The 26,657-nt window shown below is 43.6% G+C and overlaps 1 protein-coding gene across 4 annotated transcripts in view; it reads right to left on the bottom strand.

The window, feature by feature from the left end:
* The window catches only part of LOC119162989 (uncharacterized), a 72,173-nt gene extending 50,857 nt beyond the window's left edge, over nucleotides 1–21,316 (bottom strand). For 2 of the 4 annotated variants that reach the window (XM_075884524.1, XM_075884521.1), the window contains exon 1: nucleotides 12,159–12,247. In XM_075884524.1, coding sequence (XP_075740639.1) covers nucleotides 12,159–12,232 — 74 coding nt within the window. In that variant the 5' untranslated portion in view covers nucleotides 12,233–12,247. Of the gene's footprint in view, nucleotides 1–12,158; nucleotides 12,248–14,993; nucleotides 16,236–21,159 lie in introns of those variants that run through there. The other 2 variants (XM_075884523.1, XM_075884522.1) reach the window with 2 other exon arrangements.
* Between the last annotated feature and the right edge of the window lie 5,341 nt (nucleotides 21,317–26,657).

The following is a 26,657-nucleotide window of genomic DNA, read 5'->3' as shown; positions in this document are numbered from 1 at the left end:
TGGTATGGAAGAGACAAACACATGTACAGGACAAGCGCTAAATTATCTTCATTGCACAACAATTTTCCTAGATGTATTCGCCCCAAGATCGAACTGTGTTGATGTCGGGTGGCCACTAGCTAAAGCGTGCCTAGTGTGGATTGGCCTCTGCATTGTCTGCTAGCCATGCAAGGCTAGCGTGTGTGTGCACATTATGTTCATCCTCAAAGGGCGGTTTGTCCTGCTTTATTAGCATAAGCTCAACTGCTTGCATGTTTGCCTAGCATTATCTACGCAAGCATTTGGACTTGCTCGCCTGTATATGCACTGCAATATGATCAGTATGTGCCCTTGCCGAGTACTGGGTGTTGTTGTCGTACCCTCCATTCGCCAGGGTCATGTCAGTATAGGTGCCGCTTTGTCGAATGCCTTGAGCGAGTAGGTGCTTCTTAATAATCACAATATCAAGCAAAAAAAAAACAAAATGGAGTTGCAGAACCACACATGTAAAGCACATTGTACTAAAGTGCCCTTAGCGTCATCTTAAACATAAGGAATATTAGATAACATATTAACAAGGACGAAGAAGGCAGGTTGACCAGATCTTGCTTATTGTAACTGCGGCGCTGTTGTGCTTTTCTATGATGCCACGAGCTTCGATTTTACTCGAGATACTTTTTGCATTGTACGGTCTCATTACATTGAAATATTTGTGTCAAGTAAATTCTGCCACTTCGGTACTTACATTGTCCTTTAAAAAGAATAGAAGTACATGGCCATGATTTAACATGGGTCACCATGCGCAGCTTGAACATTGTGCGAGCCCACCCATCTGCTTAGATTTGAGTTCAGTTTAAAGAATCAAGATGGTAAAAGAATTAATCCAGATGGCATGCCTCCATTATATCATATGTCCCACAAAACACCATCTTGTTTTACACTATCTTGAGCGCTTTTGCGGCATTGTTTTAGGTTGACAGAAAGAGGGGATATTCACTTTAAAAATAACCTTTGTGCCATCAAATAACCAAAGGTTGTTGCGTCACTGTCCAGGGTTTTTACAGGTTTCCAAAGCGAAAATCGAAGGATATTCAAGGACTTTCCAGGACCTGTTGCAAGTTTTTCAAGGACTGAAAGCAGTATGCTAAGTTGAAATTTCTCACCTAAAAATTTTCAAAAATGACCAATTTCAGTGCACTTAAAATAGATATCTGTATATCACAACTATAAAAAAAAGAGCATAGTCTTAATTATCACACCCTCTCCCACACTCTATAGAGAGAAAGCACGATGCCATGTCAGAAGATTATGTGCTGATGGGCTTCAACGCGCATGTGTAGTTGGGCCATAAAGGGGTCGTGCCACAATATTTGTGGCTTGCGTGCTCTTTACTGCAAGCTTTAATTACAGCTCTATAAGCACGATACATGCACCAAGATTCATTTATTCTTGCTATATTATTTGTCATCTTTTTGATATGACCAATTTTCAGTTCCCGCTTGTGAGGACCGAGTTGGGCAGGTACGTAGTAGCGTAGCTGACTTAGTCACCTGATCAGAGAGCTTTGCACGTGTCATGCTCAGTATGGTCAGCTCTCGCACACATGTCCCACACCAAGCACCTGCAAAACAAACTCGCCAGTATCTGCAGCAGTGATACTTTGCTGTTATGTACGGGGCGAAGGTCCGGAGGTCACTCACCCGACTACAAATCTGGTGCGACATTACTAGAACTTTCGTTGCCCTTCCTATAGAGCTACGTCAGTGTTGGATGCACTCGCGATGAGCTTCTTTAGGAGAATGAGCATTTAGGTACACTTGGGAAGTGACTTAAGATATATTCTTAAACCCACACGGTGCCTTGAAATTTGATTGCACCACTGCATCAAGAGTGTCGGCTTGTGCACAGTTGACACTCGCAGCATGTTGCTCAACAACCAAGAGGTAACAACTGTGACAGTGGTTAATTTACACTCATCTTGTGGATACAAGTGTGTTCCTTTCTAGCAGCCTTCTTAGTTTGTTTAAGCAGCACACTTCCAGTGCCGAGCTGTGACAGTCGTTCACCAGCACTCGTCTTGTGTGCTTTCCTTTTGTGCGTCCTTCATGGTTGAGTGGAACGTTACATATATGGGGTGGCTTGCTCTTGGTGTGACATTCTAATTTCTTGCTATCACACTCACTGCTTCACCCTGCCACAAAGTAACTTTTTTCACAAGCACTTTTGCCAAATGGGATCGTGTGCACCCACATCGCATTACTGCTTTAGAAATGAGGAGTTTGACAGGTTGACACACTGATGTACCACATTTAGGAGGTCGCGATGTCAATATGAGAGTGAACTGCTCAGGAAATTCACGGATTTTCAAGGATGGCGAAACATTCCTGGACTTTCAAGGGCCTTGAAGATAAATTTTTCTAAATTAAGTGTTTTCAAGTATTTTAAGAACCTGTACGAACCCTGCTGTCATGTAGGTCATCAATTGAACAAATCTGTGTGCTGTTACCTTTTTTTGCTGTCATTGGACAAGTGCACCAAAGCGCTCCGACTCTCAGCTTTCCCGATTTTGCATAGTATCAACTGTCCTATGTGTGGATGCATATTCGCGGTTACCTTAGCTCATTGATCAAGAATGCAACAAATGACAAATTCAGTTGCACTACAAGGGTACTTACAAATAACGATGCAAAAGTAGTGTGAAAACGCAGACAGTGGCCACGTGTGAATATCCCTTTCAATGGGAGATTGTGTTCCTAACGATCGGAGAGCTTCGTGCATCCATTCGGTAACGGGCAACATACATATTACAAGTAGGCTACAGTCAAAGCATTTTATTCTCCAACAAGCAACTTGCACCACTCAGGAAATGCGCACCGCCTATCCACACTAGCATGATCCCGGTGCTGCCGCTTGTACTCCGATCCTTGGGCGAATACACAGTACAGGAGGCATGCGCAGCACACTGCACATCAATACCACAAAAAGTTCGCATATTGCATACAGCATAGACAGGTCCAATGCCATCAGTTGGTGATTTTCGAACGTGCATCGCCAATGCGGCAAGATTGTCCCTCTTTTCCTTCCTGGCACATAGCTTGGGTTAGGTCTATGCATTACAATGGCAACGTGAAACGAGCCCCGCTTGTTTTTCTTCCCAAGCAAAGCAGTCGATAATTGGCCATTCAAGTTGCTTGCATCCCTTGGCATACTAATTAAAGGGTATGGAAAGAGTGGTTGCAAGAGCTGCACGTATTGGCTGTCACCCAAACAATATAACCACCATTTCATACCATATGGTCTCAGTCACTTAACATTTGTCGAAGAAAGCCCGTTGTTCGAGAACCAAACATTGCTTTTCTCACTTTATCACACCAAAGTTTCACTGCATCAATTTTTCACAGGATCAGTTTTCCTTTAGTTTCACTTAACCACCAAAAAGGACCGCTACGGTAGCCGATACTCTGTATCATGTGACTTTTGAAAGACCTACAAAAAACACAAAAGGAATGCAAAAATGATAAAGCACTCATATTTTCCGCCACCATGACTTTATTTATTTATTTTATTTATTTAGGAATACTGCAGGCCTTAATAGGCCCAGGCAGGAGGGGAAAAGTACGAACAAAAGTACAAAGTCTGCAAATATCAAGAATATATACAAGTAGGATCTATACAAAGCAACAACAAAGTGAATCTACTAACAAGTAAATGAGCACTAAAAGAAATGTGATACAAAGAAAAATAATATACAATATGAGAAGATAAACAATACAGAACTATCTAATCAATGTACAAAGGAGTTAGTAAAATACTGGATCACTGTATTGAAAGAGGAAGGGCTAGATCTAAGATGAAATGGATGCGATAGAGTCGGTGTTGCTGAGTGTACTAAGAGGTAGGCTGTTCCAGTCGGCTACTGTTCGAGGAAAAAAGGAATACCTAAAGATGTTGGTTCTGGTATTGTAAGGCGTTAATGTGGCAGAGTGGCGATGTCTTGTTCGGCGAGCAGTGAGAGGCTTAATGTAAGGTTCAGGAGAAAGAGACAATTTATTTTTATACAGTAAGAATAGAAATTTAAGCCTGTGAATTTTTCTTCTTAGTTGCAAGGACTGAATGTTGTGTTGGGCCATTAGGTCACTTGGAGAGTCACTGGTGCAATATTTGGAGAAGATGAATCTTACTGCTTTACGTTGGATCCTTTCTAGCGCATCGATGTTAGTTTTAGTGTAAGGATCCCATACGATAGCTGCATATTCAAGCTTAGGACGGACAAGAGAGGTATAAGCGGTTAGACGGGTCTCGGGAGGAGCATGTTTTAATTTGTGTCTGAGGTAGCAGAGTTTTTTGAAGGCTGAGTCGCAAAGGTGAGAGATGTGGGAGTTCCAACTGAGATTATTAGTTATGATGACACCCAGGTACTTATATTCATCAACCTCTGTAAGAGGCATGGATGCAAGATTATACGTAAACGAAAGTTTATTAATTTTTTTGGTGATTTTCATAAATACTGTTTTATCAATATTAAGCTGCATGTCCCAGCGTTCGCACCATGTTAAAATTTTTTGAAGGTTAGAGTTTAGGGTGATTTGGTCTTGCTGGCAGGTAATTTCATTAAAGAGTAAGCAGTCATCAGCGAATAATTTTATCTGTACAGGTTCAGTAATAGAGTCAACTATGTCATTAATGTATATATTAAACAATAAAGGTCCAAGAACACTTCCTTGGGGAACTCCAGAAGTAACAGCAAGGTCACTCGAACAGCAATTATCAATTGCAACAAATTGCCTACGGTTAGTGAGGTAAGCAGAAATCCAATTTACTAGGTATGAGGGAACGTCCAGATGAACAAGTTTTTCGATTAGTTTCGCGTGTGACACGAGATCAAACGCCTTCCTAAAATCCAGAAATATGATGTCAGTTTGTCCTGATTTGTCGACAACGCTAGCGAGACTGTGAATTACAGTAGTTAATTGGGTTACAGTGGAGAGGCCCTTCCTAAATCCATGCTGCATAGGAGTTAAAATAGCTCGATCATCAAGAAACCTAGTGATTTCGTTAGCAATAATGTGTTCTAAAAGTTTACAACAAGAGGAGGTTAGTGATATGGGGCGGTAGTTTTGAACTAATGATGGATCGCCTTTCTTTAGGATAGGAATGACACGAGCAGATAGCCAGTCGTTCGGAAGCACTGCTGAAGATAGTGATGCACGAAAGATGATAACAAGAAAACGCGATAGCATTTCGGCGTATCTGTGAAGAAACACGTTTGGTAAGTTGTCAGGCCCGGGTGATGATTTTGTTTTTATATTGAACAGCATAGAAAAGACGCCAGGCAAAGAAACAAAACTAAAGTCATCCTTCACCAATGTGTGATTCAGGCAACGGGGAACAGGCGAGTTTGAAAATATACTATTAAAACAAGCATTGAAGTGAACAGCGATCTCTTGTTTAGCGACGACAGGATTGCCCTCGTGCATAATATGGTCAACTGGTTTACTTTTTTTGCTGAGAAAGCTCCAAAACTTGCTGGGAGCAGTTCGGATGAAGTTAGGCAGGGTAAATTGAAAGTAACGAAGTTTAGCTGCCCTAACAGCCTCGTTTAATTTAGCTTGGCATGGTACGATTTCGTCACGAGAAATACCCCGTCGTCTCAGACGTTTGACTTTTCTCTTCGCATGCACTATCTCACGCGTCATCCAGGGAGTAGGTTTGGATGTTTTTTTAGTTCTGCTTGGAATAAAGTTGTCGATACAGTGCATACAAATATTCTTAAATTCGTCCCAAAGTTTAGCAGCGTCATGTCCCCCAAAAGCACTCAGACTATCATCAAGGTAATCTAGTACGCTCTCATCATTGGCACGTGAATAATCCTTTACAGAAACAGTTTTACAACTAGTAGACTTGGGAAGATCGATGGTACAGGAAAAAGCCACAAGTTCGTGATCAGAAATGCCTTGTTCAACAGAAACAGAAAACTCTTGAAAAGTCTGGCTAATAAATATGAGGTCAAGTATTGAAGCAGAAGCAGCGCTAATTCGTGTAGGCTCAGTAATCACTTGCTGTAAGTTATGCATCAAAATAATGTCACGCAAATGTTCATTGTTTACGCTCACATCAGCGCTATATGTACCGCGAATCCAGTCAATGCCCGGTAGATTGAAATCACCTATTAAAAAAATTTTATTGTGTACAAAAGATGCCATGTGTTCATGCAGATCTTGAAGAAATAGCGGAGGGGAATCAGGGGCTCGATAAACAGCAAATAATAGAAAAGATGTATTACGGCATAATATTTTTAAAGAAAGCGTTTCAAGATTAGCTGTCTGACGTAGGAGAACTGCGGTGATATCTTGCCTCACCAAGACAGCAACACCACCACCCCTTGTATGCCTATCGCGACGGAAAGCACGGTAATCAGAGGGAAAAACGTCCGTATCATCTATTTCGTCATGCAACCAAGTTTCCGTGATGACGACCACGTGTGGGTTATGCAAGAATAACCGCTTCAAGCTTATCAGTTTTATTAAGAACACTTCGTGCATTAATGTTCAAAACTCGGAAATCACGAGGTGGAGGAAGTCAGTCCTTTTTTGAAGTGCTACGATAGTTATGAATTTTAACCCTGCCGTTGGTGGGATCGCTCCATATAAAGTAATCGTTATCGACTCGCAGTTTCTCGTCTATCAAAGCGACTTTCTTGCCATTTTTTTTTTCTGCTTTCGCACTGTCCCATAGCAATTTACGTTTCTTTGCACTCAACATCAACATTCTCCAAGGATCACCTTAGTGTGGAAGCTCACCTTACATTCCAGGAACACTATACTCCTTGTTTTTCAATCATTACTGTCTGTAAAGTGACTTTGGTATTCTGTGCTGTTAGATTTAATATAATATGTTGCTTATTCTTTGAATAACACGTTCGATGCTCTACCACTGAGCTTCCACGGCGGCTTCTGTTGCTTATTCTTGAAGTAGCCATTAGCACCAGCTACGCTAGGAGCTATGGGCCAGCTGTTCTCCCATGTTTGTGGTGAAATTGCTACTAGGTACTGCTAGATAACATGACCCTTGGAATGGCAGACTAGCCGGCACAGCAAACGACCATCCCTAATTACTTTGAATATTTCCAACTTTCTTGCATCCCACTTTTTGTATGATTTGTTAATTCAAAAACCCACCTAATTCAAAAATTTTTTATAACTCCAGAAACTTGGAATTACCAAGTTTTAATATATATAGACAAACAAGCAGAATTTGCCACCTTATTCTAGTTACTTTGAAATCATCCATCGATTGCTTTTTACATTTGGAATGGTCTCAAGGGCTCCATGCGCAAGCGCGTCATGTCGTCTGATGATGAATTCTTAGGACGATTGCCAATGCCAAACTTGCCTCACCGATGAGCTGCATACACTTTCCTGCTGTATTTATCTTTTTGCAACGCATTACCTCTTGCTGATACTGCATTTTTTAGTGTAACTCCTGCCATATCTTACTATGCAAAACAGCAGTGCATGCAAATAAATAATAAAGGATGAAAAGAGAAGCAAGAAAGATACAGAATGATGACACAAATGCCACCACAACCTGTTGTAATCAAACTACAGAGATCGAGAAATCTCATTTCCTCCTTGGACAAGGACGGCATGCTGACATGTTGGGGGGCTGTGTGTCTGTGCGTGCACATTCTACTCTGTCCACATTCAGTTGCACTAGTTACATACCTTTGTAAGGAACCTTTCCCTGGTGGCAACTTTATTTTGTAGTTCGAGAAGTTCCCCATTCACAAGTCCAGAGAACTTGGAGCATTTCTGGAGTCTCGGTATATGCAAGTTCTTGAGGTGCGGAAACTTGGCACGCTTTACTACAAATCAAAGTTTTGGTAAGTGCACAGCTTGCTTCTGCAACATGTGAGTGCTCTTTAAAAAAACCTACTCCCAAGATCTCTGTCTAACTAAATTATGATGGTGACTATCACTGAAGAAGTTGCTTGATTCGGCCGACTTAAGGGGGCAGATTGGTCTTTGGAACCAAAAAGTGACAAAAAAATTCATTCTTTTTAATTGACATATTTGGTTTCTGCAAGTTTTTTTCTATCTCTGCAAATTTTTACACACCAGGAAGTGGTAATTTTTCTGTATGTCATTCTAACTGTCCAGATTCTTGGTGCTGTTAAAATGCAGAACCTTCAAAAAAATGGCAAACCAACTGCGAGGCTTCTTTATAATTGGCTGGCACCTGTATTAGAATCTCTGCTATGAATTTATGAGCACCGTTACGAGGATTGCAAAACATGCACACCATGATTGTTGCTTTTTGAAGAAACTGTGTGTGTTCAGTTTTTTTTTTTCATTTCTCTCAAAAAAGTAAACTTATGACAGTTCCATTTAGAGGCCTCAATATTTCTGTAGCTAGAGCTCGTACAACAATAATTATTTTTGTAATGGAAACATGTATATGGGTAGAATACAAGTATGGGAGCAGAATTTAGAGCCCAAGCGTCTTCAATTAATTACTCATAAAAATTTGAACACAATTCCAACTGCTTTTGAAATGGATAGTTCATTTTGCTGTAAAATAACCAAGAAAGGCCTACAAACAAACAAAAAAAACTCTTGCACACTTTCAATCTATAGTCATTAGGCTATGTTGGCATATCTTAAACATCACTTTTCATTAAGCACTTTTTTCTATGGCGGCCTTCAACAATAGGTGTGAACTTAGGTATCTCAGGAACAAGATGAGTTAAAAGAAAATTTAAATATTTGAATTCAGCAGAAAAACTGCACAATCCTGTGCAGTTTGATCGAGATCACTGAAGAAATAAACAAAAAATGTCTAAGACCAGTCTGCCCCCTTATCAACTTGCCATGTGGAAAACAGAAACGGGGATAAAACAGTAGCTAATGTGCATGCTCCGATTCTCTACTAAGGCCATCCTAGTGGTGCAGTTTCAGCAGACGGAACCATATATTTAACTCTCCCAAATGCAAGGCCCAATTAAATCGTGAAGCTGCCCAAGCATATGCACAACTGTGCCCAAAAAATACTGACACATGCATACTTAATTGTGAATGGGTGCATATAGGATGTAGCTATCTCAGGAGAGAGACTTCATATCAGGTAGTCCCAACTGCTACCTCGGGTTGACCCTAAGTTCTCTTAGTAGTTGTGGTCCATGTGGCAGTGTGGGATGATTTAGACAGTTCAGCAATCTTGAAAGCCAACCTTCAGAGCATTTTTTCTATTTTGTAGAAGGAATTTCGCAGCTTCAATAAAATGTAGTCTTTTGAAGCAATGGAAGCAGCATTCCCACCACTGAATTTAGGATTCAACAGAAATATTATAACTTATCAAACTGAGGTGCACTTATGTTTTTTAACTTTGTTCCACGAACCAAAAAATAAAAAAAAACTCAAGTCACAAAAATTTTGTGAACCTCTGCTGTTATTCAGTGGCTACTGATTCGTCAATGACGACAACGAAATGCATTTGCCCAAATGAAGACAAATGTTTAATTATACGCTTGTATGTTAGGACCGGCAGCAGTTTTGATTTCAAAGAACACTCTGTGGCAGACCCACGACATAGTGCATTAGCAAATGCGATCAGGTGATCACTGGCCAGGTTCTGCCATGTTGTCAGCGCTGCCGTTTCGTCTGCTATGTTGAGCATTGCGAGTGTAAGTTCCTCAATTGTCAAACTACTTTGCTTATCCAGTGCAGTGATGGGCGACGAAGCTGAGAAGAGTGTAGAGATCAGTCAGAAAGGCTCCATTCACTGCGTGAATTTTTCTAGTGGCTGCAATTTTCTACCAGTCATCATTTTCCACCTGAAAAGACACTTTTCTAAGGCTTGGAGCAGCCGCAGCATTGTTGCTCCAAGCATTTGCAGAGTAGCAGGTTGAGAAGCGATGAATTAAGGAAGCAGTGATATCTTATCATTGACACTTCGTAACAATGTAAGTGATGTGATGTACGCTTTACCGATTCAGATTGGACAATGCAGCATTCTCAAGGCCTACCAATCCCACATACGCAAGTTGACGTACCGAACAAGTTACCTGTCCACTATGCAATACAATCTTGGCAGTAGAGAGACTGCCTAAAATTTGTGAAAACTGGTTACCGCAGCTGTTGAGCATCCTAAAATTAACTACAGGGGACTCTGGCACTGTGATTATTCAGCCACCATGGAAGTGATGGGTAGTACACAAGTTTACCTAGTCATCATACCTGTGGCTTCAAACTCACTTGTGGCTTTATTTACTGTGTGTTTTCGTTTTGTTTTCAATAAGAAGACAGACAGTTGTGAACTTCATGAGACGATCTGAGCATAATGACGTCCAGGTGGCAAAGTGCAACAGCTGAACATTTGTTTGCAAATTGCTGTCTCGCAACAGAGCGGCTCCGGGCCACATGAAGCCATACAGAGCCTAAAGAACGAAGATTATAGACAAATTTGTGTCCTACCCATCATTCCCATGCTGGCCGAGGCACCGTGTGACAGCTTCCATGGATACTAGCACCACAGTTCCGTCTAGTGTATTTACACGAAACTCAATACTGTTGACAGCGGCCACAAAGCGAGATCTTGCAGCATTTCATTCAACTACAATAACTTTTTTTTCTGTTTTCTGACTCGTATCACTGTTTTTGTGGAAAAAAACAATCCTGGGAGTTGCTAATTCACTGCCAGTACTCTACACACAGTCAGTACGTAAGTAAATCCTCGCATTGTTACCTTGTAGGTCTGATTTATTGATGAACAGTCACTCCAGGTATCCATGAAAGCGAGTATACAGTAGACAAGTGGAAGTACGCGATTTCTCACACGTTGAAAAAAAGTTTCCAAATTTTAGATGCCCATGCAATGCTTTTGCAATTTTCCGAGATAATCGAAAACTGAAAATCAAGAAGCAGTTGCACTACTGGCGATGTTATAGATTAACCGAATTAATCGCGAATGTCAGCAAAGAAGTGGAAAATTAAGGGCTCATTGGTTTGTTACATGTCACAAGTATCGCATACCGTTTTCTTGTAGAAGAGAAAAGGAAGAACAGAGAGGTTAGCCAATCCTTGTGGTAGACGGTGCACATGACAGGCACAAATAACATGAAACATCAGCAAGAGCAGACTCGCCTTCTCGACTACAGAGTGTGCGGTTGCTCGCCCGTCTTTAATGATACTGAGCAATGAAATAACTGCGAGAGGGCACTGATGGAAACATAAAATGCAAAGAAAAAAACATGGTCCTGATTGTGTATATACCTTCCATAGCATTATCACGGAAAGAAGCTGATCACCTTTTTAAAGAAATCTTTATGGTACTTAAGGGCATCGGCATATTTGTAATTAATTGGATGCTCTCATGTGCAGTGTTTTCATATGTACCAGTTGCATCATGTCTGTGTCTCGATATTGCTTTCCAACCCAGTTGCTTCACTGCTAATTCGTGAATCTTGTAGTGCACTGTGTTGTGCCTTAGTGGAATAAGCCACGATAATAAATACAGGTCAGGTGAGACTATAAATAAGCACAAAGAGGATGATGTCTAAACTAAAAAATATACTTCATTTGAAATCCAAGAGATATCATTTTGTTAATTTCTCATTGTCTGCTGTTTTAATATTGGCCCCTAACAATTACTAGGCCAGCAATTCGGTACACTCTCGTGAGCAAGACACAAAAAGCTCTTCGATAATACCTCTTTGCTCAAGTACAGCTTTGCTGCATTGTATACGTTGTAGTTCTCTCTTTTTTTTTAACAATCAGAACAACTGGCAGCAATTTCAGTTAGAGCGCAACCAGGACCTGTTGCTTCCAATATAACTGAGCCAACTGCTTCCAGTTGAACTGGTCGTAATTCTGGTTGGTGGCCAATTGAGTTATAACTGGGACCAGCTGCTAAGTGGAACCAGTTACAGCTGTTATTAACTAATACCAGTTTGTTCCCACCTGGGACCAGTTGACACCAGTTATTACCAGTTGAAACCAGTTCAATTCCGTGTTGCACATTTTCACTCGTGGTTGTGTTCGAGCATCCTTCAAGGCTGGGCTCTTCGTTCTTGCAAACGATAAGCTAACCGCTTACCACCATGAATCTTGTGAAACATATGCAAACACGGCAGGTACCAAAAAATAAAGTGCTGCACAATTGAGGAAACAAATAACACGTACACACTAAACATAGCCACATACTCCGGTGGCACGGTGTAATGATGAGTGTTCGATCCCAGCCGTGGTATTCGCATTTAGACTGAAGATAACCGGGTGGTCAATACTTCCCCGGAAATTAATTGTGGTACGACTTGAGATGAATGCCCCCCCCCCCCCCCCCCTGTCAGTCACCCTTTGTTTTTTTTTTTTCAAAGTTTCAATATGCATGCTCAAAAACAAAGCATTTATATAACATTTGCCACTTATTTTCTAGTATTTCTCTTTTAGTAAGGTCTAGTACTCAGTAATTGCGAGCTCAACTTGCAGTTTCTGCTTTCACACCGCTGTTGCCAATTAAAAGTGGTCGTGCGCCATCACCAAAAAATTTATCCAGCGTGCGCCACTGCCGCTGACTCTGACCCACCCTCACGCCAGTCAAAACCGCTTCGGAGCACACCACTGTGTACTAAAGCCAGGTGCTGGCTCAGCTGCTATACAATACCGTCTAAGTGGCACCTGTTCTGCACCACTTTGCTCAATAAAAATTAGCTTTTTTTTTTCAAAATGCTTGAATCTAAGCCTTCCCTGGAGTTCGATGCAAAGAAAGTGAAAAAAACTATCAGCCTAGATTCGAATAAATACTGTATGTGGGTACCCTTTCAGTCAAAAATGCATGGGACGTACCTTGTGCCCTAAATAAAGGAACATGATAGACAAATGGCCCATGCACCTCTTTAAGAACAGCTGCCAAATATCTCATCTGATTAGTCAACAAATAGAAAGCTTCATCAATGATGGTTCACTTCTTCGTTACCCTGCCTATTCTAAGTGATCATTGGTGATTCATGCATCGAATCATCAATTCGCTTCTCATGTTGGCACCTCCGAGTAGTTGTTAGTCCAGCCACTGGTCTTTCAGAATAAGTTTGAATTTCGCTGCCGTAAAAACTTGGGCGATTTTTGAGAGACTTTCATGCAAACCAACAAGAATGTGTTGTTGGGAAAGTGGGCATGGCTGACGCACTTGAGAGAAATGCGTGGTGTTCATTGTACTCCAAAATGAACCCAAGCCGAATACAAATGATGATGTCAGCTTCGCAATGTGTTAGTGTTGAGTGACATAAAGTGCCCAGAACTTACACCAGCTATTCACTAAAGAGCGGCTATTTCAAAGCCTGGGAACGTTTGTGCCAGAACTCAAGGCTCACCGCATGCATATCATGTTGATCTGGCCTTTTCAGCTAATTTGTAAGAGTTTGGGTTTCATTTTGCTCATTTAATTCTCATTTAGAGGGCTACATCCAGTTTCACTTGGATGGTGGCGAAGACTTGCACACCTTTCCAAAATGTTTAGCAACCGCACACCTATATTGAGTGAGGACACAGATGACGGCACCTCAGCTTGCATCAACATCTGCAGCTCCATAGTTGGCTTCAACCTCCTTTTCTATGAAACTTTTCTACGCAATCTTACTCGGACACGCTGCTGACACGATAGGGCTTGTAGTACTTGAATTATTACAGGTCATCACGTAATAGAAGAAATGGCCATCTTCTCATTCGGACATCCTTCTTCTCCCCCATGTTCATGTGCTGCCACCAGCTTGCCTTCATGCCAACAAGACCACTCACACCAGAAGCAACGCTGTGCACACATTCTCGTTTTTTTTTTTTACTACATTGCAGAGGTGTAAAAGCAAAAAAACTCTTGTCTGCACATTTTGGAATGCCAGCCTATGCAGAGACCATTGGGAATAAGAAACAGCAATGCCGAAAAAACTGGAGCAATTCACTGTACTTGCATAGGCATTGTTGAGCAATTAACTAAACTTGCATATTTATTGTTCACATGCATCACATCCATGTACTTTAATGTGCACGCTATTCTTAAAAAGAATCATTATGTGCAAAATATGTAGGGTGCACCAGAGTGTAAAAGGAATTTATTCACTGCATGATACGTACATGAAACAAAAAAAAAGAAAATCTTGAGAATGGAAATAAAAAGATCATCTTATATGTTTCCCAATTTTAGAACGCTGGCTAGTAAAGCGTCATTGGCTGCAAGAAAGATGTTGGCACCTCGTTTACACTAATTAATGTATAACAGCCACGCAAAAATATTAGAACAAGTAACCAATTGTTTTACCAACAAAATCTTCCGATGCAAGATTTATAATGGGCTACTTGAAAGGTCTCTGAAAGCAACACTTTTGGGACTTTTTTTACTGTAATTTGTAGCTTTGCATCTGGTAATGCTGAAATTGAGTTAAAAGTGTTCTCATGTGCCATTTAATTAATGCTAGCATCATAACTGCATTCTAATTTCAGTATGACTTCAAAATGCCCCATATGAAATCAGTACCCTACAGCAGGAGAGTGCTTAGGCCAGATGTGACGCTGAACGTGGAGCCGGGTAACCCACTTGCGGCAAAGAAACAATCCGGGAGCATTCCTGGTGTAAGCAGCTAGAAACGCAGCAAAACAACAAAGCGATAGGGACGAGGAACAGTCGTGATTTTGCATGCACCCCATGAGGATTCTGCGATGTCGATAATACTCGCTTCTGTGAAATATCAGTAAGAGTCCATTCCACACTTGTGGCAATGTCAAGGGCTACTGAAGATCAAGATGAGCACTCATGCTTACTTTTAAACTAAATTAATGTATTTTAATGACTACATTCGTAAGTCATAATCGGTCAGCAGTGCTCACACATGCTGGACTATCAAACAATACAAGCATCTCGAGTTACCAAATCCGGTGTCAGGGGTCCTTTCATACCATAAATTCTGTTTATAAATATGTATCACATCTGCCACTCTTGTTAGGAAAATGCTGTGTGTAACGACTTACTCATTCCAGACTCTTGTTTCCATTCAGTTGCAACTACACAGAGCACAAAAAGCTTGATGGGAGGTCGATGACAGCTAGTGCTAGCCGAAACATTTAAGGTGCCGCACATATTGTTTTAATGGAATGCAACTGTCAAGGAGAATCGGTGAATGCCGAAGTCATTCCATACAAAGCCCTCACGGAAGGAGCCACTAAACAACACAAGAAAATTATTGGCAATGTGGAAGAAATATATCTGGCCAGACTCACCGTATTTACTCGATTCTACCGCGCCCTCGATTGTAACGCACACCCGATTTCCACCGCGAAAAAAAAAAAAAAAACGTAAGACATCGATTGCAACGCGCACCCATTTTTTCTCGCTGGCCTGCACGATCACATCTCTCGAAAAAACGACTCCTTTAGGGAGCGTCTTCCATTTAAATATGAGGTACGGGCGAAGCTTGTGCCCATCTGACGTGTAACAGAGCATTGCCGTCACTGTAGTTCTACCGTGGACCAGTGTCAGCACGCGAACTTGCTTCGCCCCCTTCTTCTCGACGGTTGTGGTGCCAGGCATGTCGAAGTAAAGAGGCGTCTGATCGGCATTCCCGATTTGCCCAAGCAGGTAGCCGTTGTTGCGCCGCAAGTTTAGGACGAACCGCTGAAAACTGTGAAGCTTTTCATCGTACTCCTCCGCAAAACTTTTCGCATATGCATGTTCCCCTTCGGAGGGAAAAGCCTTTCCTCTTCATAAAGTTAGTTAGCCAGCACCTGCTCACTTTAAACTGGCTCCACATTAGACCTTTTTCTAAGACTAATTGCATAGCCCGCACTTGGAGCAATTCTGTCGTCACGGGCCGCTCTGCCGCTCGCTGCTCAAGCACATACTCGCCGAGCAGCTCTTTAATTAGCGGAAACCGACCCTGCTGTGGTCCACTGAAGCCTTTGCGTGAAGCTTTGCTGTCGACAATCTTCTGCTTTTGTTTCCGCCGATCCCGCACGCACGTTTCGGGAACTCCGAACGACCGCGATGCGGCCCGATTCCCGTCAGTTTCCGCACACGCGATGGCTTTTCCTTTAAAAGCGGCATCGTGGTGCACTTGAGTTTTCGGAGTCGGCCCTTCCACGCCGTCGATGCTAATGCACTACTAGATGACGAACTCCTCAGCACACGTACGAAGTGCCGCACATGGGAAACACATAGGCAGAAATGGCTGACGCGCCATGCCGACGCACGTAGGGGGCGGCCATTTTGGATTTGCCGATGGCAATAGATTGAACGTATTTTTTTTTTCGTACTTGATTCTAACGCGCATGCGATTTGTGAACTCGCTTAACCGGAATAAAGGTGCGCGTTAGATTCGAGTAATTACGGCAATTGCACTCCTCAAAGTTTCCTTCCACTGGACACAAATTCACAGCTCAGTCTGAATAAGTCAACTCGAGAGTCCAGTGTTGGCCTAGAATTAATTTTTCCTATCATGGTGTTAATGCTTTTTATCTCGCGTAATTGCGGTGCTCTTCTTAGCCCCTTTTGATATGGTGCTTTCGAGTACAGGTTATGAGTGGCTGCAATCTGATAAGAACATTTTTCTTGAAAGAGATATATTAAGAATTTCTCTCAAAGAGTTGGGGGGCTAAGCTATGCACCCATGAACCCAGGCTAAGCTATGCAACCAAAAGGCGGGGGGGGGGGGGGGGGGGGGGGGGGTAGGTGGGATGTTAAGGTAAATTGAGGAAAAAATTTAAGAAGGAAGAAAGTGAAAAAAAAAACAACTTCCTGGGTAGGCAATGACCTCAACGATGCATGTTAGGAGTTGTTTTAGAAGTGAAAAAAAAAAGGGGGGGGGGGAGACTAGAAAATAAAAGCTTCGTAGTTTTATTAGACACATGAATATCTATAATTAAAATTGAAAAATTGAAAAAGAACAATGATAGTATGGCACATGGATTGAGAAACCATGCTCCAAAATCATAACAACTATGCCTCTTACGACGTTTTCTAATGCACACCCTGACATAAACAACATCCTCACAAAATACCACCAAATTCTAACAACCAACCAGAAACTTGAGAAAATCTTTCCCGAACCACTTAAGGTTGCCTACAGATGCAACGCTAACTTTTAAGACATGCTTGTTCACGCGAAACTCAAAGCTAAGACTAGGACATCTGGCCCCTGTGGCCGGCCCAGATGCTCCACCTGCAAAGAGAACAGCCGGCTACCAGCGTTTTTAAAGCAAAGCACCTAAATATTACATTCACAAGGTCACATTGACCTTCACCTGCTCTTCAAACAACCTAAATACCGTCTTGAGTGTGCCACCCATAGAAAACAATATATAGACGAAACTGGGCAGCCAATTAGCGCAAGACTGAATGGCCACCATGCACACACAAAACACAATTTATCAAAAGCAGTAGCCGGTCACTTCAATCAGCAAGACCACAATTTGGATCAAGCAAAGCTTTACATTCTACGAACTGATTTCCGGTCACCGCGAGACAGAAAATACATGGAATCATATTTGATACACAAGTTCAGGCCCCTACACCCATCAGGAATAAATGTAGCACGTGGAAATTTAAAATCAGTGAAAGCCATAGCACAATTGTGGCAATATTTACAGAGACAATACAAGTTCAACTTTCAAATAGCCATAATAGGTACTACATGGAATCCCTTCTAGCCTAGATACTGTGCTATTATTGTTCTCTTTCAATTTCTCCATTTTAATTGCATATATGCATGTGTTTATACACAACTACAAAGCTTTTATTTTCTAGAACCTTTACACGCCTCGTTTTTTTTTCCTCTTTTCTTGCTTTTAAAACCACTCCTACCAGGCATCGTTAAGGTCATTGCAAACCCAGAAAGTTCTCCTAGTCTTTTTTTTTCTCTTCTTCTTAACTTTTTTCGTCAAATTACCTTAACATGTCACCTCCCTCCCTCACCCTCCTTTTTCTTTTTTTGTGTTTCTCTTGTCCTTGCTCATTTCTCTTGCATTCTCAATTTCCCTATTTCTCAGCCAACATGCCACCGAACTCTTGAATTAATTCTGCTGAGCTGGCCACATACAGGGATACTGAAAACTTATTTCACCAATAATCTTCCCCATTAAACACACGCTCTTCAGACCTCATCCGGTATTGCTTACTTTCGAAATCTTGGGTATTTAAAAATACGCTGCCTGCTTGTCCCCCTGTTTGTAACTGCTTTTTTTTTTGTGCGTCCCATTCATAGGTGTTCGGTAACAGGCATATGTCGCTACGGTTGGCAACCCTTTATGGTAGCCAGAACCGGGAACCGTCTGCCGCCTCCGAAGCTTTAAGCTCTTTCATTTGTTCGTGTCTGACGCGGCCACCACTTTAGCAGCACACCGCTCCAACTTTGCATGTTTTCTTTCTTTTTTTTTCCACTTTCGAAAAACAATTTTGAATTACTAGCACCTGAAATGAAGAGAAGCGAGGACTGCACTTCTCTGCTTTATAGTTTTTTTTTCTTTTCAGATGACGATTACAAAAAGGGACATGCGCCACTACCAGCAGATGATGTCACTACTAACCCACCCTTAAAACTAGCACACCGAGGATAATACGGTGCCTTTAAAAAAGATAGGACCTCCTATCAAAGCGTCGGCCAGCTGGTCTGTGGCACTTCCACTGTACAGCGTGATTATCCCAAGTAAGATTGATAGTAATGCTGAAAATGTGTAGCTATAATAGGTCGACAAAATAAAGCGGAGCTCACTCGAACTGCCCAAAACTCTTCTAAGCCAGACTCACACAAACAAACATTTCCGTCAGCCAGACTCGCAGCTTTATCAGAGTCTGAGCAAGTTCGAGTGAGTCGCCTCGTGAGGGAGTTCATGGGTGACATACATGCCAGGAAGGACTATTTCAGAACACAGAGGAAACAAGGATACTACACATAGCCTAATCATTTCCCGCTAAAGGTGAGGCATCGATCAAGGAATGGAAACCATGAGCCACTGTCAGTATCCAACATGTCTAGCGATATGAAGGACCACAACACGGACTCTCCTGCTTCTTCATGACCATGCACAGAAAAGGTTCCTTTATATTATGAACACAGAAAGGAACCTTGGTCGTCCCAGACTTTGGAATTCTTTCATTTGGCAAAAGCGTGAGCAGTCTTGGCCACTGACGATGCCTGAAGAAGTTGGAGCTGTACCAAAGGCCCTGAATCATAGCTGTGTGCATCGAGAAAAAGCAATCAGTGGGAAGCATGTGAATGCATCAGGAACTGCAAAGAAATGTCTTTTCTGGCTAGTGCAGGGCCAGAAATGTTTTTTAGGCTAGTTCAATCTATGTATGTTCTTGGGTGCCTGCACACATGCAAAACTGAGATCAGTTATGCTGATAGTGAGGTGCACTGGCACAAGCAGATTCTTTGAATCCTGTCATAATTATGTAGTGCACATTAACCTATTTCCAGCATCAACATGACACAACAGCCTCCTCAAGAACTTTGACAGTGAAAACACTCTAGCCAGTCGCACATGGTGGGGCAAGGACCAAATGAACTGTTTACCTCACAAGGCAACAATTTAGGTGATGCATGAATTTTCAGTACACAAGTAGCACAAGGAGTAAACAAGAATAAAAAAATCAGCAATGTTGAATCCCTCTTTTTTTTCTCTGTCCTGCAGTTGTTTTTGCACTAAACATTCATTGCTATTAGCCTCAGAAGAAAACAATTATTAAGCATAGGTAGGCGCGTGTTATAATAAATGGAATACATCTGCCGATTTGGGTCATAACATTGAATTATTTACATAGCAAAAGCACAATTTTTCCCCTACGAACATTTGGATGAATGTTCACTGATAAATCATTTGTTGTACAGCTGCCCACATTTTTAATCAGAACGCAGGAAGATCTATAATAATTGTAGGGGTTTAACGTCCCAGAACCTCCATACGGTTAAGAGAGACGACGAAGTGGAGGGCTGCGGAAATTTCGACCACCTGGGGTTCTTTAATGTGCACCTAAATCGGAGCACATGGGCGGGCCTCAAGCATTTTCGAACACGCGAGCATAGATCCCCGAGAGAACAAGCACCGCTTCCCGCAACAGCCTGGCAGGAGGCAGCCGCACGGGCCTATTCATCAGGCACATTCTGGCTCATTTCGCCGCTGTGCTTCGTTAAGGCCATTTCACATGACACACAAAGTAGCGATTTTGAGGCTGTGAATTCGGTCGCAGCAAAAAAAAAAAAGGCAGTTTGCTCCCGCCGCAGTGGTCTGCGTCGAGCTACCAACATGTTGGAAATTTTTCGCTCAGCGGCGAAGCAATTTTTTTATCGGGACCCGCTAAATAGCTAGAGCCGGGCCAGCCACACCATCGATATTGCTTGTTTGTTTGGGCAATGCCCGATTTCACCGCATTTCAAAATGAATTTAGACTGCAGAAAGTGTTCTTGAATGACGAAACACGCGTGCTCTTCGCACAGATCACTACACATGAAAAATTCTGCAGTGTCTGTCATCAAAGACCTCCGGCAGAAACGTTGCTGGACGCCATAGTCGCAGAGCGAAAATCGCGGAGCATTGGCAGTTCACGTGAAACGAAACCTTCATTAGCGGCGGCTGCAAAAAGGCGAACAGAAAGATTTTTTTTTTTATTTCACTGCAATCGTGGCATGTGAAACAGCCTTTATAGGGCGCTTATTGACTGGCCGATCGACGCACGCGCGTTCAGGTTTAGAAAATGACCGGCTGTACATCAAACAAATTCTCAACAGTGTCGGGGGTTTTTAGACGAAGGCGTACAGTGTCCTAAATAAGCCAGGCAAAATGTCCCGAAGCACACAGCTACTTTGGTGATAACATTTCGCTCGTGAGCGGCTTCCAAAAACGCACTCGCAAGTAGCTATAGGCACCTGATCGGCCACGACTACCGTCATTTCGCAGCGGCGACGCAAATGGTAGAACGCTAAGCCACGGCTTGGCATGAGACAGGCTTTTGCTTTTACACCACGGTGAAATCGGCGGATTGCCCTTCCTGGCAGATCCGATGCGCAGCACAACGTGAAGTTGTGGTACTGGTGGAGAACGATATCAACGCAATATGGCCCCCAGCTGCTATTCGACCGTATAATAGTGTATAATCGCGATAGACACTCGTCTTTGTCGAAACATCTGGCTAAAATGCACTCACAGTTCTTGTCGCTGTCTTTCGTGCCGCTATCGAAGAGCACCGAGACGCCACGAGCACCTATACCAGGGCAGAAACACGCCGAACTCACGAATGACCTTCAAGTGCGCTGCGGCAACGAGGCATTGGTTGTAGCAAGCACGCTAGCTCCTATTGGTCGCCGCTTGCAGTCGAAACCACAGGAAATGTAGTAGAACGAACGCAGTGCCGACTGTCGGCCTGCATTAGGACCAATGCAAAACAGAACGCTTCGCCGTGGAGCACGAAAGAATAGTAGCAAGCAATTTAAAGAACTCCACGCATCCAAAGAGTTGCTTAAGATGGATAAACGAAGAGTTTTATTTTGCAGATCGCAGCCTTCTCTAGAGCGTTGTTTTTGAGTAGCGTCTTTCGTCGCCATATCCCAGCATTCAGGCCGCTCGATCATCCTGCCTTCTCAGCACCGCGCCAAGGCCAAACCTGACTCGCATTCACCTGGCCTGCCCGTCTTCTCCTACTGGCGGCTTCACAGATCCGGCAAGGCAAATATCACCTTTAACAGGAGTGTGGCGGGTTGCGCGGGTGTCTGGGAGGGGCCAATTTCTCTTGAAATAATATTACAGCGAAAACTGTTATGAGATCACTTTTCGCGTCACGCGCACTTGCATGTTTCCGCCGTCACTGTCCGTAACCACATGAAAAAAAAAAAAAAACAGTGCACCAAACCCGGCTCCGTGGGGTGCCAGCCCAGTATTACTACCACTGAGTTACGATGGTGCTTGTAACTTGATGTTAAACTTGTTTCAGACAGGTATGACCTAGCACCAATGGCACGTTTGGGCTCGAAACCAGGTCCGCTGGATGCCAGCCCAGTACTCTACCACTGAGCTACACCGGTGCTCGTGACTTGTTGTCAAACTTGCCTTAGGCAGGCTTGCTGTCGGGAAGGCAATCGCGTTAATACGACTTATAAAGCGTTTTAAAACAGCGAAAGAACAACCAGTCATCGCAATATATGCGATCAGCATAACGAGAGGGCCATCCAATGCTCCAACCCATTACAAAAGCTTGTTCTTGTTTCCCTATTAAGTGTGGCGCATACCCACTACAGCCATAATTCGTCATCGTCATCAGCCACTGCATGGACAATTGGCACAAAATTCCTTGCAATTGTTCAGCGGATACCACGCTTCTCAGAAGAATGACGAAAAATAGCATAGCGAATGCCGGCCTACTACCCAAAACTTTATTATAATGCCGTAGTGGGTACCAAGCAAGTGTGCTTGCAGTAGTTACCCAATAAGTGTTTTGAAAAGGCTCTGAAAGGACGCTCTTCTAGCTTTCGCTGTGACTGTGCTGCGCCTACCGCGTAGCCTTGGCAGCCATTTGGCTAGCTTCACGTATACCAAATTTGGTATTACGGGACGTGAATGGACGACATAGATTAATGAAATGACGCGGTGCGCGTGCTCGCCGGCGTTCATTTCGTCTCGTCACGCCGGCGTTGCGACGCCAGGCGCCGGTTTTGCCATATACTTGCAGGCGTGCGCCGCGCTGCGTTGCTTTGAGGCATGCGCGTTTCAGCGCGTCCGGTATCCATCCGTCACGAAAATAGGGAGACGCAGTGTTGTCTGGGTAACGCATCGGTGCCAATTTCGCACCGGTTGCTTTCGGGCCGCACCGACGGACGCTGGTCACGCCGTCGCACCTGGCATCAGTTTCGGTGTTTGTAAACAAACTGAACGGCCTACCCCGGTAGACTTCCGGTGCGGCACTTTCGGCAATGCTTTTTCAATGGTTCCGACGGAGTATGCGTAGTGTATTTGAGTTTGCTGCTCTATTTTTACTGCCGCGTTACTAACGATGTGTTTGGAGCAACGTCTAGCGGCTACATGAAGGGGCTCGACGTAGAACATGGCAGGCACAGGCACGGCCACTGCTGCAGGTAATACGAGCACACAAGCGGGAAGCGTGCCGCCGCGGCATGACGCGCGTCTTCGCCGCCGAGCGGTGAAAAGCGGCACGCTGGCCACATCTGCGGGAGCCACGTGACAACAGTCTCAAGCGGTCTCGCAGCTCGCGAGATTTTGCGCGCTTTTACGTCGTCTGTTCTGACAACGCCTCCTGTACTAGGAAGCGTTGGTTCTGAGCTCTCCGACTTTACGGTGCAATCGTGGGAACAATGGCAGGCGTCGACGATCTCCGCGCAACGCTCAACGTTACCGTGATGGCGTGTCTGCTGTTGCTTCAGCGTCGCCGCTCTCGAAATGCGCCGCGAAGATATTGGGTCCATCCGCTTTGAAGGTACAGAGATACTGAAGGCATGAAACAGGTATCCTGCGTGCGCTGCAATATGAAACGGCACGTCATTGATCACTTACTTTTCCGCATAGTGAGGTGTCTGCCTCAGCATGCTGTAAATAATTGAGAACAGGGGCCACTTAATTTTGCCATTATTGCCTGGCGCACCACTCCGAGTGTTCGCCTCGACTCCCGACACAAGCTTCATCCACCTGTCTCTAATATTTTTAAACTTCAGCATGGCCTGTGTTCCTGCACAAGTGAGTGAATAAAACATACTATTCATTCGCGCTCAACATTCAATGAGCCACGCAATCGCCACTTACTTGTCAATCCAAACATAGATCCTATAAGATCCCATCTGTTCATTTTTGCTTCATTATTTTTGTAATCAGGCATCGTTTTGTCGTATAAGAAAGGGTAGAGTCTAATCTCCTCTAAAAAGCGTTCGGTGTCCATGGTGCGTGCTTCAAAAAACGACGGCGTGAGAAAAATGACAGCCGGAAAAAAAAAAAGAAAACAAGCTTCGTGCGTTGCTATGGCGACTACCACGCACGTCGCTGATTGGCGCTTTGCTTGGGCGGCGGCGGCAGAAATAGCGCAAGGAGCGATTGAGTCGGCGGCAGAAATTCCTCGACGCTCGGCGGGAGAAAGAGAGAAAAGCGGCGTCTCGCGAGCGGCGCGCGGCAGAGCGTCGCACCGCTAGTGTGTTCGTGGCCGACGGGCGCCACGCCAAATATCCGTAGTGGTCTTCCGATGAGCGCGGCCCCTTGCTCCGTTTCACCTTTGATAGTGGTCAAACATAAAAAGCATAAATTGTAGGACAAGTTTGTCAGCGAACTTAATTGGGCGAGTTGGTTCTGTATTTCAACGACGTGGATGCGTTTTGAAGACGCGCACCGGGAATTGACAGCGCACACCTGTCTTTTTCCTGTCCACGTCTTCAAAGCGCACCCACATCGTCGATGTGCAGGAAAAAAAGTGAAGTTGTTAAATTCAGCTTTTCGGCTAGAACTGAAAACCTTTCTCCTGTTGAACCCCGAACATATCTGTATTTTTGTCTAAGCACACAAACTCAGGATAAAGCGCTTATTTCATCGCCTGTGTCACACCGGTCACTTTTTAAAGAGATCAGCGGCCATCGGAAGCGTTCACGATCCGAAGTGTTAGTGTGACTGAGAAATTATAAAATTTACTGATGTGATGACGTAAACTTCAGCTGCAGGGTTACGCGAACTATTATGTTTTACTCACGAGTAAGCTATTCATGAACAAAACTTTCAAGTTGAACCTACCTAAGCCGACAGTTCATGTTCACACCCAAAAAATAAATGAGCTTGAATGCGGCGATGGTCATACTCACTGTGCGAGTGGGCTCGCACAAATGAGAGCCCACTCGCCGAAGTCGCTTAAAAAAATAAAATGAAATGATAACGAAACGTGGACACCACGTACACGTGCGGCGATCAATGTTAAGCGCGGTTAACTTTGTGTACCGTTTTGTTTCGAACATTACGCATCATTGGTATAGCTCAAACTATACAATAAACGCCTTTGCGATGGATTTTCAGTGTTAGTTTTCACGTTTTGCTATCAATATCCCGCGTCATACGCTTATCTGCCATAAGTGGAAGACGACATTAATTCATGTGTTCCCGGTAACGGGGGCTTCGACTAGTCCGACGTCTGAGTATCGCCTCTGTGCCACTATTCTAGGCACTCGCCGTGCTCCCGACCGGGTTGCAGAAATTAGGTGCCTTTTCTCCTCTTCTAACCACTACCACCGCCACCACCACTATTCTGCGCTGAGCTTTACATTGCCTTTGATGAAATGGGCAGAACAAATCTACACGCTTTTGGTGGGAATCCAGTTTTCTCGCGTGATCGCTCCAATGCAGGCACTCTTTCTATCGTCATCGGTCAGGAAACAGCACGTTTTTACTAGCATATAAAATTAATTCAGGCATGTAGACTTCATCCTGGATTGATACAGCTGTGCTCGAGTTGCCAGTGCTTCATCGAAATAATTTTATCCGCATAAAACCTCGGAACACAAGCAGCCGCAGCCAGCCACGAACGCTAAGACGACGCAAAAACAAGCTAAACTGGCAGTTATGGTGGCTAGAAGGAGAGGTGTCAGCATCAGCGCGCCGGAGAACGAGTGAGAATTTATCTGGATGCGACGGCGCTGCGGTCGCTTTCGAGATGCGCCTCCTCGCACCCCCGCATCAGTCGTTTTTCGTTGAAAATATTTCACGCTACCCTGCGGGATATAACAAAGTCTACCTGTCACAATTATGGTGGCGAGCTGCAAAGCTGCTAACTGATAACTAGTGTTTTCAATTCACTTCGTAGTAAATCAGCTACGAAGCTTAGAAAATAGAGAATCAAGTGACTTGCCGTGAGCTTGACACCAAAACAAAGTTCTTGTAGTTTTCAAATTTGATGCCACAGTATTCTCCGTGAAGTTTTAATACACGCAAATGTATCGGTAACCGCTATTTTCATAACTTGTACAATCAAGGTCTAATTTTACAAGTAAGACATTTGTTTTCTCGAAAGCGAAAAACATGAAAAATAAACACAGCATATGCATTAAGGTTGATGAAACTACAAGTTATATGAAACTTAGCTAAAGCAAGTGAATAAGGCAAATAAAGAGAACAGTAAATATACTATGATACAATGTGCATACATACACACAAAACTGTTACAATGTTGGCTCAAATGCAGCGCTTCACGTGGCGCTGATAGTTGTGTTGAGCTGCGCAAGCCTGGCACAGAGGGGGGGGGGTATTTTGGAAACAATAAACGACAGTTCGTTCTGGGCAAAGGGCTCAACATGTCCTCGTGTTCTTCGCGGGCCTGATGGCCTACTGTTCACGGCAGTCACTACCGTCTGGCCATCCGTAATCTACACATGTATCAACTGGCGACGAGGATGGGATGTTCCCTGCCATCAGCGTCTTTGTGCGCCAGAACTGCACCTATACCACCTATACCATAAGGCGATGCGTCACAGCTGAGGCAAACAGGCCTGGCAGGGTTTAAATGCACAAGAACTGGAGCTCATGTTACCAACTGCTTGCACGCAATGAATGCATCTTGTTGTTCATGTCCCCACTCCCACTTCTTCCCTTCACAAAGAAGCAACTGCAGTGGACGAAGGAGTGACGAAAGATTGGGTAAGAAGCGCCTGTAGAAGTTTACAATTCCCAAGA

Source organism: Rhipicephalus microplus, unplaced genomic scaffold (genome assembly GCF_043290135.1).
Source record: "Rhipicephalus microplus isolate Deutch F79 unplaced genomic scaffold, USDA_Rmic scaffold_34, whole genome shotgun sequence".
Classification (NCBI taxonomy): domain Eukaryota; kingdom Metazoa; phylum Arthropoda; class Arachnida; order Ixodida; family Ixodidae; genus Rhipicephalus; species Rhipicephalus microplus.
Note: the sequence above shows the minus strand (reverse complement) of the source record. Positions and strands in the feature narration are given on the sequence as shown.